The following is an 11,227-nucleotide window of genomic DNA, read 5'->3' on the forward strand; positions in this document are numbered from 1 at the left end:
TCGGGAGTCCAGTACAATTGACCCCGCGTTAGATGGAGGGTTTGGCCGGTATAGGCCGTCATTGTAAATAAGAATTTGTTCATAACTGACTTGCTTAGTTAAATAAAGGTTAAAATAATTTACAATTCAACCTAATTGGCTGACCTACATTCCCCCAGTCAATCTGACGATTCTCATTGGTCGTCGGGGATTTGTTTTGTAGCTGGTGACGTGTTGGTACCGCCTCCTTAACCAGCGTTGTAAACAAACCCTGCATAATATTGGAAGTTTAACCTCGCACCACGAAATTATCCTGTCCTTAAAAAAAATACTCGGAATAGCTACAATGCTTTTACATTTTTAACTACAAAATACACGAAACGGTTTCATCTCAGAGAAAAACTTGTTCCTGTTGTCAAGTGTGAGAGACCGAGAGAGAACAGCTGCAAGACGATTTTTGTTTGTTTGGTTTGGATCCGTCCGATGGTTTCTTGCTGAAGAAGTGACAAAACAAGCTATCCCTTAGACGATTGAGCAATTTACCGATGCATCTCAGTTGACCTATCCAATGGTAGTTGTCTGGTCACATATTCGTTAAAATTAGGTATTCCATTGAACATCCGATAACTACGTTTGGTGAGTGAGCTATTTTCTATTGCGCTTGTATTTCCTTCCATGTTGCTAGCTGAGCCTGACATGGCGGGTTTACAGTAAACATATTAAACGCCTCCTGTAAACCCAGAATATGGTTCAGGTGATAGCTACTAAACTAATGTCAGCTAATCTCTCACGATAGCTGGCTAAAATTGATGGCTTGGTAGAGAGGAAGACTGTCGGTGAATAATTCACTGTATGAATCGTTTTGGGGAATTCTTGGCTAGCTGGTTGCTTTGTGGAGCGAGTCAGCTAGGTTAACGTTAGCAGGCCAGCAAGGATCATAGTGATATTTTTTTATAACCGTTTTAAATGACCCAAGACTTTTGAGTTTTAAAAAAAGTTAAAATTTCCCCATCCATCTATAGAGCGCTACTGACTCTGACCATACATATTCGGTTTTAGCTGGTACAGTAAAGTAGGTCAATGCATGTTGTGTTCTGTCTGGTGCAATGGTCAGCGTTATCCTTGCGACGTCCTTACACAAAACTTAACCCCTAACCCTTACTTAAAACATTTTTAAAAATATGAACTTCAATGTGTAGGGACGTTCCAAGGATCGTGAATAGCACGGAGGATCGCTTGATAGAACTGACCCTGCTGTAATTGTACCAAGAAGTGAGCTGCGAATTAGACAACGGAGGTAAAGTTGGTTTTAAATTCACACATTCGGACATTCACCTAAAGCCATTTAAAACTGCATTAATCAATAACTAATTCACCGTTTGTCACAAAAACATCAAACTAGGCATGACTTATTCTATAAATGTCTAGCATACTTTTACAACCTTTGTTTTGAGGAAAAATTCCAGATTTGATAGAGGGCATGTGTTCAAAGTTCTAAAGAGTCTGTTATACCCTATTAGAAGGGGCTTGGCAGAAAATTCTGCATCTTCAGTCATATTAAATTAGATTACAGGAAATAACTACTGGATGAAGGGGTCAGGCCTGACTAACAAAGATGGACCGGTGGATGGCTCAAGAGGACCAAGACAACCAAGAGGATCAACATGGACATTCCACAGTGGAGAGTGAACCATAACATACGCTCCCGTTCAAAAGTTTGGGGTCGCTTAGAAATGTCCTTGCACATTTTCTGTCCTATAACGTAACATCACATTTATCAGAAATACAGTGTAGACATTATTAATGTTATAAATGACTATTGTAGCTGGAAATGGCTGATTTTAATGGAATATCTATATAGGCCCATTATCAGCAACCATCACTCCTGTGTTCCAATGGCACGTTGTGTTAGCTAATCCAGGTTTATCATTTGAAAAGACTAATTGATCATTAGAAAACCATTTTGCAATTATGTTTGCACAGCTGACACCTGTTATTCTGATTAAAGAAGCAATTAAACTGGCCTTTTGACTAGTTGGTGCATCAGCATTTGTGGGTTCGATTACAGGCTCAAAATGGCCAGAAATAGACCTTTCTTCTGAAACTCGTCAGTCTATTCTTTTTCTGAGAAATGAAGGCTATTCCATGTGAGAAATTGCCAAGAAACTGAAGATCTCGTACAGCGCTGTGTACTACTCCCTTCACAAAACAGTGTAAACTGGTCTAACCAGAATAGAAAGAGGAGTGGGAGGCCCTGGTGCACAACTGAGCAAGAGGACAAGCACATTAGTGTCTAGTTTGAGAAACAAATGCCTCACAAGTCCTCAACTGGCAGCTTCATTAAATAGTACCCACAAAACACCAGTCTCAATGACAACAGTGAAAAGGTGACCCCGGGATGCTGGCCTTCAAGGCAGAGTTGTAAAGAAAAAGCCATATCTCAGACTGGCCAATAAAAATAAAATATTAAGATGGGCAAAAGAACACAGACACTGGACAGAGGAAGATTGGGGGGAAAGGTATTATTGACAGACAAATTGAAGTTTGGGGTGTTCTGATCACAAAGAAGAACTTTTGTGAGACACAGAAAAAATGAATGGAGGAGTGCTTGATGCTATCTGTCAAGCATGGTGGAGGCAATGTGATGGTCTGGGGGTGCTTTGGTGGTAGTAAAGTTGGAGATTTGTACAGGGTAAATGGGATCTTCAAGAAGGAACGCTATCACTCCAATTTGCAACGCCATGCCATACCCTGTGGACGGCACTTAAATGGAGCCAATTTCCTCCTACAACAGGACAACGACCCAAAGCACAGTTCCAAACTATGTAAGAACTATTTAGGGAAGAAGCAGTCAGCTGGTATTCTGTCTAAAATTGAGTGGCCAGCACAGTCACCGGATCTCAACCCTATTGAGCTGTTGTTGGAGCAGCTTGACCGTAAGGTACGTAAGAAGTGCCCATCAAGCCAATCCAACTTGTGGGAGGTGCTTCAGGAAGCTTGGGGTGAAATCTCTTCAGATTACCTCAACATATTGGCAACTAGAATGCCAAAGGTCTGCCAGGTTGCAAATGGAGGTTTGAAGGACACAATAATTATTTAAATTAAAAATAATTATTTATAACCGTTTCAACATCTTGACTATATTTCCTATTCATTTTGCAACTCATTTCATGTACGTTTTCATGGAAAACAAGGACATTTCTAAGTGACTCCAAACTTTTGAACTGTAGTGTACATATATATACTTGCCTGGTTAAATAAAGGTAAAATATAAAAAATAGGTATGTGTTTGGGTAAAATTAACATTTGTTTTATTCTATAAAATACTGACAACGTTTCTCCCATATTCCAAATATAAATATTGTAATTTAGAGTGTTTATTTGCAGAAAATGGTCAAAATAACAAAAAACATGCAGTGTTGTCAGACCTCAAATAATACTAAGAAAATAACTTAATATACATTTTTGAACAAAACAATACACTTTAAAAAAACTTTTTAACAGAAATCAATCACAGCTTTCATGCGTCTTGGCATGCTCTCCACCGGTCTTTCACAATGATTTTGGGTGACTTTGTGCCACTCCCCAGATTTTCACTGATTCTCCACCAAATTTCACAGTGTGTGCGAGACACTGTGGCTTGTAGGCCTCTCCAGGTCTCACACCCACTGTGAAATTTGGTACATGTTTGGTTTTTGGGCTACATGTATACATTATGATTTGCCTCTGAACTGTAAATCTTTTTTTCCAGTCTTCAATGCGAAGCAAGACTGTTCAATGTGTGCTTTGCAGCATCCAGAGAAAAATGATGATCTGACCAACTGGATTTGTCTTGGTGTAATACAACAGTAGGCTATGAAAACTCATGTAGTTTCATCTTTCAAGACATTTAGAAGTATGAAACTTTGTCTTGAAACTTTTTTATCGGGGTTATCCTTGTATTTTTGCTCTGTTCTATTATCATGACTCTTATGTTATTATTCTACGATGAGAGATACTAGATACATACTATGATAGCAATTCACTGTAATAGGTACACACGTTGTATCTGGCACAAGTGATGATTAAACTGATATCAAATATTGCATTTATTGTAATGTTTGATATTATAACATTGATGTGTGATACTTTTTTTATCAACACATACTTTTTTTCAAATATATGCCTTTATTACTATATGATTTACAGTTGAAGTCGGAAGTTTACAAACACTTAGGTTTGATTCATTAAAACGTGTTCTTAACCACTCCACAAATTTCTTGTCAACAAACTATAGTTTTGGAAAGTTTGCACAAAGTTTTCTACTTTGTGCATGACAGTAATTTTTCCAGCAATTGTTTACAGACAGATTATTTCACTTGTAAATCAATGTATCACAATTCCAGTGGTCAGAACTTTACATACACTAAGTTGACTGTGCCTTTTAAACAGCTTGGAAAATTCCTGAAAATTATGCCATGGTTTAGAAGCTTCTGATAGGCTAATTGACATCATTTGAGTCGATTGGAGGTCTACCTGTGGATGTATTTCAAGGCCTACCTTCAAACTCAGTGCCTCTTTGCTTGACATTATGTGAAAATCAAAAGAAATCAGCCAAGACATCAGAAAAAAAAATGTAAGTCTGGTTCTTCATTGGGAGCAATTTCCAAACACCTGAAGGTACCACATTCATCTGTACAAACAATAGTGCGCAAGTATGAACACCATGGGACCACGCAGCCGTCATACCGCTCAGGAAGAAGATGCTTTCTGTCTCCTAGAGATGAACGTACTTTGGAGCCGAAAAGTGCAAATCAATCCCAGAACAGCAAAGGATCTCGTGAAGATGCTGGAAGAAACGGGTACAAAAGAACCTATATCCACAGTAAAAACAAGTCCTATATCGACATAACCTGAAAGGCTGCTCAGAAAGGAAGAAGCCACTGCTCCAAAACAACCATACAAATGCCAGACTACAGTTTGCAACTGCACATGGGGACAGAGATTGTACTTTTTGGAGAAATGTCCTCTGGCCTGATGAAACCAAAATAGAACTGTTTGGCCATAATGACCATTGTTATGTTTGGAGGAAAAGGGGAGAGGCTTGCAAGCCGGAGAACACCATCTCAACCGTGAAGCACGGGGATGGCTGCATCATGTTGTGGGGATGCTTTGCTGCAGGAGGGACTGGTGCATTTCACAAAATAGATGGCATCATGAGGTAGAAAATGATGTGGCTATATTGAAGCAACATCTCCAGACATCAGTCAGGAAGTTAAGGCTTGGTCGCAAATGGGTCTTCCAAATGGGCAATGACCCCAAGCATACTTCCGAAGTTGTGGCAAAATGGCTTAAGGACAACAAAGTCAAGGTATTGGAGTGGCCATCACAAAGCCCTGAGCTCAATCCCATAGGAAATTAGTGGGCAGAAGTGAAAAAGCGTGTGCGAGCAAGGAAACCTACAAACCTGACTCAGTTACACCAGCTCTGCCTAAATTCACCCAATGTATTGTGGGAAGCTTGTGGAAGCCTACCCAAAACATTTGACGGCAATGCTACCAAATACCAATTGAGTGTATGTAAACTTCTCACCCACTGGGAATGTGATGAAAGAAATAAAAGCTGAAATAAATCATTCTCTCTACTATTATTCTGACATTTCACATTCTTAAAATAAAGTGGTGATCCAAACTGACCTAAGACAGGGAATTATTACTATGATTAAATGTCAGGAATTGTGAAAAACTGAGTTTAAATGTATTTGTCTAAGGTGTATGTAAACTTCCGACTTCAATTGTATATTGCCTGAATACTCAACAATGATTAACACCTCAGTTATGTGTGCTTCTGTCAGTTTGTGGTCAAATGCATGTCATTTTAGCAATTGAACAAAAATCCAATAAAATTTTAAAATGTTCCTATTTGCAAAAGCATGTAGCAGAATTTGGGTATTTACATGTAAATAAACATAACCCTGTTTTATGTTTTGAATACTGCAGCTTTGTGTGCCAGAGATGGTACCATTCAGCTTGTCTGGGGATGACAAAGAAGGACTTCAACAAAGCCAAAATAGAAAATGATTGGAAAAGGGGCCTCTTTGCTGTTAAATTAGAGAAGTATAAAAAAAGGAATGTTGTGCCTTGTAACTACTTTAACATGTGGATCTGTTGCACTAAAATGAAAACATTGATTTGGCATACAATTTAAGATTGTACAACTTTATGGTGACATTGTCTAATTTCACAGAGAACAAATTGTGCTTGACATTAACATTTCTTTGAAGTTATTGCAAATAAATGCACATTTTCACTTTTTTCTGCAACAATCACTGAATTAGTTATAGATTTCTTCATCTTTAAATGCAATATTTGAGATTTTATGTATTTCTATCAAATAAAAACTGCAATTTCTACTCAAAGCAAAGTTTGTAAAAGTATACTAGAAATTTATAGAATAAATCATACCTAGTTTGATGATTCTGTCATAATTCGTGAAAACGCTATTGATTTTTACCATTTTAAATTGCTTTTGGATAATGTCTGATGAATGTCTGTTGAATGTCCAAATGTGTGAATATAAAACGAACTTTACATTGGTAATTAGACATGCATATGGCTAATATGTGCCCAGCCCTGTTTCCCACTCCTAATAAGACAGTTAGTTCATTATTGTGTGATTTCATATTCCTTTTGACATTTTTTGTGACACTCTTGTACCATCACAAGGTGTGACCTGTCGTGTGTAAATGGAGAGGAAATTAAGATTCGAGTGCATACGTTTCTGCAATGCTGGCATTACTTTTTTTGCAATGTTGGACAGGACAGACAGCCAAAAGTTATTGAACTTGTTTCTTACACTTTCTTTTTCCAGTTTTCATTTGAAAGCCATGGGAATCATATGTTACTCTTTGTTTGTGTTGTTTACCCAACTTTTCCTAACCCTATTTGGCAAATACGCTTACAGAAAATTAATTTCCTCATGGTTACTGCATGACACAAATAGTGAAGTTTAGAGTTTACTACAATTACATTTAGGAATAGACTAGCATTATGAGCCCTTGTAATGCCCAATATCCTCTCTGTCTCCTCTCCTGTTTTCCTGTTAAGCGCTAAGTCACTCTGTTTCCCTCTCTATCTCCTCAGACATGGTGAAGCTGACAAAGGCTAAGACGTTCCAAGCGTACCTAGACTCGTGCCACCGCAGGTACAGCTGTGTTCACTGCCGAGCACACCTGGCCAACCATGATGACCTCATCTCCAAGGTGAGAGTACAGGGACCATTTATGGCTAGTGGGTTAAATTCCATATAGTTGAATATAGTTGGTTGCAGGGGTTGGAACCGGTTCAGGGAACAGAACCCAAAAAACGGAAAATAATGGTATTTTTCAAGTAACAGAAACTGAACCGGGAGCGAAAGGGATCCATACAGTTCCAGAACAGAACCGTTATTTTAAAAGCATGGAAACCGGTTAACATTATTTTACTTTTTTTTTTTTCTAGTCCCACAAAAAAACGCAACAAAGCAAGAGAGGGTCACTCAAACTTATTCCAGCATCTGGCTGCAAGCTGAGAATCTTTGCCCCTCCCCCAGGAAAGGATGGATTTACTTTTTCAATGTCCGTTAAGGATACTATATGCCTAGTTATCACATTTCACGTTGGATTTAATTTTATTCTGGTGCCGCCCTGCACACACAAGCGTTAACTTGCTAGCTCAAGCGTGTTAGCTTGCTAGCTCAATCGGCATTCAATGTTCCTTCATATAAACTGCTCCTCCTAGGTATAATTAATTATGTGGACCTAATTCAGATAATGCAGGTCATAACAAGATGCCTAGCGCTTCAAGTCTGCTCCTCAAACCTCTCTTTTCTTAAAACCACAGATTTTTATTTTTTATATTTGATTTTGCATTGTCTCTCTCGCTTTCTCTCCCTGTCTTTTTGGCACATTTGAGTGAGTTCATTTTCTTTTTTTCTGTCATCCAGTCTTTTCAGGGTAGCCAGGGTCGTGCCTACCTCTTCAACTCTGTGTGAGTATCTTTACTTGTCATCCAGTGTATGACCATATAGCCTACACAGTGTACCCATAATTGATGTACAAAATAGTATCCCTTTTAGGTCCCGAAAACACAGTCCTAACTTAGTTACCGCTCAAGCCTCAGTACACTCATTATCATGCATCTGCCAGGTTCTCCTTATGCCACTTCAGTGTGTTTACGCTAGTCCTGTAAGCCATACAATGCACCCTGAAGCCAGGTCACTATCCTAGCAGTGGAGGTCACGTTCTGTTTTTGCTGTAGTTTGCATTTAGTAGTTTGGATGTCGTTTCTCAACTGGTGCATAGTAAACTCCCCCTGATGTGGGGCTAAATATTTGGCTCTGGATAGAATTATCACTTTTCTTGTTAAAAAAATATAAATATAAAAGCTTACCTGGTGGGTCACCAGAAAATCTGATAAGCTTAGGTCAGGTCACAAAGCGGACATTTGTGGCGGGGAACCATGGCGGTAATTGACCTGCGGTTCTTGTTCCTGGTGTTTTTCAGGGTGAATGTGGGCTGTGGTCCTGCCGAGGAGAGGCTGCTACTCACCGGGCTCCACGCTGTGGCAGACATCTACTGTGAGAACTGCCACACCACACTGGGCTGGAAATACGTAAGGACCAGCACACACACATACTATGCTACTTCTGCTCTATGTCTACACACTGTAAAGAATGAAGAACTCAAATAATATCCACAATCCCCATCCTCAGAAAATGTGGATGTCTTTTAAGCTTGTCTTCCATGCACTCCCGCCTCTTATTCCCCCCCACCCTCTATCCCTCTTCCTACAGGAGCAGGCCTTTGAGTTGAGTCAGAAGTACAAGGAGGGGAAGTTCATTATTGAGCTGTCCCACATGATAAAGGACAACGGCTGGGACTGAGAGGTGAAGGGCGACGTTTTCATTGATGTTTTGTTCCTCGTCTGTTTTTCTTCCTGGCCTAAATGTGTGTCCCCTCACCCTTCGTACGGGCCATCGGCTCTGTCACTCCGTCACTTCATACAGCTTTGCCAAGAATAGCATGTGATGTTTGTTTTTATATATATATATATCTATATACACACGGAGTATTCTAAACATTAGGAACACCTTCTTAATATTGAGTTGCACCCCTCCTTTTTGCCCTCAGAACAGCTTCAATTCATTGGGGCATGGACTCTACAAGGTGTTGAAAGCATTTCACAGTGATGCTGGCCCATGTTGACTCCAATGCTTCCCACAGTTGTCAAGTTGGCTAGATGTCCTTTGGGTGGTCGACCATTCTCGATACACACAGGAAACTGTTGGGCGTGAAAAATCCAGCAGCTTTGCAGTTCGTGCGCCTGGCATCTAATACCATACCCCATTCAAAGGCACTTAAATATTTTTTTCTTGCCCATTTACCCTCTGAATGGCACGCATACACAATCCATGGCTCAATTATCTCAAATCCTTCTTCAACCTGTCTCCTCGCCTTCATCTAGACGGATTGAAGTGGATTGAACAAGTGACATCAATAAGGGATCATAAATTCACCTGGTCAGTCTATGTCATGGAAAGAGCAGGTGTTCTTAATGTTTTTGTATACTCTGTCTGTGTGTGATACATGTATATATAACTATACACACACACTCTAAGGTTTTACGAGTTTTATATCAAATCTACCCCGCTATTACGGGAGCACCTTTGTCAATATCGCTATATCCCAATGTTTATTTCTATCGTGGTAGAGAATGAGTGAGTACAGGCTGTGTGAGTGTGTGAGTGTGAGCAAGAGTTTGTATACACTCGGGCATGTGTGAGTTGTGTGTTTACGAGTGTGTGTGTGTTGCAGAGCGACCACCTCCTTAGCAACCTCAATAAATCCTTCTCATGTAATCCGTGCATCTGTGTGGGATCGTAGTCAACAAAAAACTAAATTCTCTCTCAAAGTGCAATTCACAGGGTTGAGACAATTAGACCATTGTGCAAAAACCTAGCGCCCTCAAGGCTGTTCCCTTTTTTTTTTTTTTTAGGTGAATGTGTGCAAAAGCAAGTTACCTTGCTTTGTGTGTGTTTTAAGACTTCATACTTAAAGTTTGATGGTACAAGCAGAGTTGGAAAAAGTTATTACGTTTGGTGCCGTTGTCATGTTACTGTTTTATCTCAAATGGAGTATCAAGTGCAATACAGTAGGGTGTGAGTGCGCGTGGTTAAAGTGTCAGCAATATAACATTGGTCATGTTTTTTTTATCCTTTTAAAATGACAATCGATGTGTATTCAGTTGTTAATGATGTTAAAGGCTGCAGCATTACACTGTTTGTAAGTGTTTCTGTGCGATTGGCCCGTGTGAGTTTGAATACTGTGTGTGTAAATGTTTGGCGTATGGGTATTTTCTCTGTATTCTGCCTGTGGGTATGCATTTTATGGTTTGTGTGTGAGTGTGTATGCAGTGGGAGTGTACAGTGTAAGATTGTATGATCTGATACAGTACTTGCTAGACAGTTAGCAAATGCTTTAGTTTGGGGGTAAAATCTATTGTTTCTGATGTGTAATTGGATATCCATTTTTACATTATTTCCTTTTGAGATCAATCTTGTAAATACAGCTTAACATTGAGCAGCATGTACATAAGCATTTATTTGATAATATAAGAGAGCAATGTGTAATGTCAAAAAGGATGAATATATCTATAATTATGTAGCAGATTGTGACTATGTAAGCTTTTCCATTAAAGTATTTTATTTTAACCTGAACTCTCACATTAAAGTATGTGGTAAATATTTCTGCCTGTTGTTTCTGTTACAGTAGCTAGGTTTCCATCCAATTAGCCACCGATTTTCATGCAAATATTCCAAAATCATAAACAAAATATGCGCATTTTTCCACAAGTGGTGTTTCCACCAAATGGACCGGTTGCGGTGAAAAGCAGTGCGTGATGACGTAGTGCACATACAAATGTACTTTTTCGCGTAAATTGTCATTAACCGAATAAAATCGAAAGTTCAATGTGTTTTCAACTCGCACTTTCAACTCTACTAATAATTTTGTCACAACTGTTTAATTAAATAGCAAATGTGCCCACTCCGGCCTTGGCACGTACGCTCTAGACAACAGCTTGCAGATATAGAGATATTTTATTGTTTATTTCACTTTATATATTCACTTAATATATTATCTACCTCACTTGCTTTGGCAATGTTAACACATGTTTCCCATGCCAATAAAGCCATTGAATTGATAGCGGTCTGAAACCACGTAGTGCGTCTT

The 11,227-nt window shown here is 39.2% G+C and overlaps 1 protein-coding gene across 4 annotated transcripts; it reads left to right on the top strand.

Annotated features, from left to right (window-relative positions):
- The first annotated feature begins 221 nt into the window (after window positions 1-221).
- On the top strand, window positions 222-10,740 carry LOC135556005 (protein yippee-like 3). Of its 4 annotated transcripts, XM_064988860.1 has the most exons (7): window positions 222-615; window positions 3,731-3,827; window positions 5,958-6,074; window positions 7,101-7,219; window positions 7,942-7,985; window positions 8,501-8,609; window positions 8,791-10,740. In XM_064988860.1, exons 4-7 carry the CDS (start codon window positions 7,103-7,105, stop codon window positions 8,878-8,880), a joined length of 360 nt encoding a protein of 119 aa, XP_064844932.1. In that variant the 5' UTR covers window positions 222-615; window positions 3,731-3,827; window positions 5,958-6,074; window positions 7,101-7,102; the 3' UTR covers window positions 8,881-10,740. The 4 variants fall into 4 exon arrangements, with proteins under 4 accessions (XP_064844932.1, XP_064844933.1, XP_064844934.1 ...); XM_064988861.1 differs by lacking the exon at window positions 3,731-3,827; XM_064988862.1 differs by lacking the exons at window positions 3,731-3,827; window positions 5,958-6,074 and having other exon boundaries at window positions 8,791-8,883; window positions 9,128-10,740.
- The last annotated feature ends 487 nt before the right edge of the window (window positions 10,741-11,227 follow it).

Source organism: Oncorhynchus masou, chromosome 15, assembly GCF_036934945.1.
Source record: "Oncorhynchus masou masou isolate Uvic2021 chromosome 15, UVic_Omas_1.1, whole genome shotgun sequence".
Taxonomy (NCBI): Eukaryota; Metazoa; Chordata; class Actinopteri; order Salmoniformes; family Salmonidae; genus Oncorhynchus; species Oncorhynchus masou.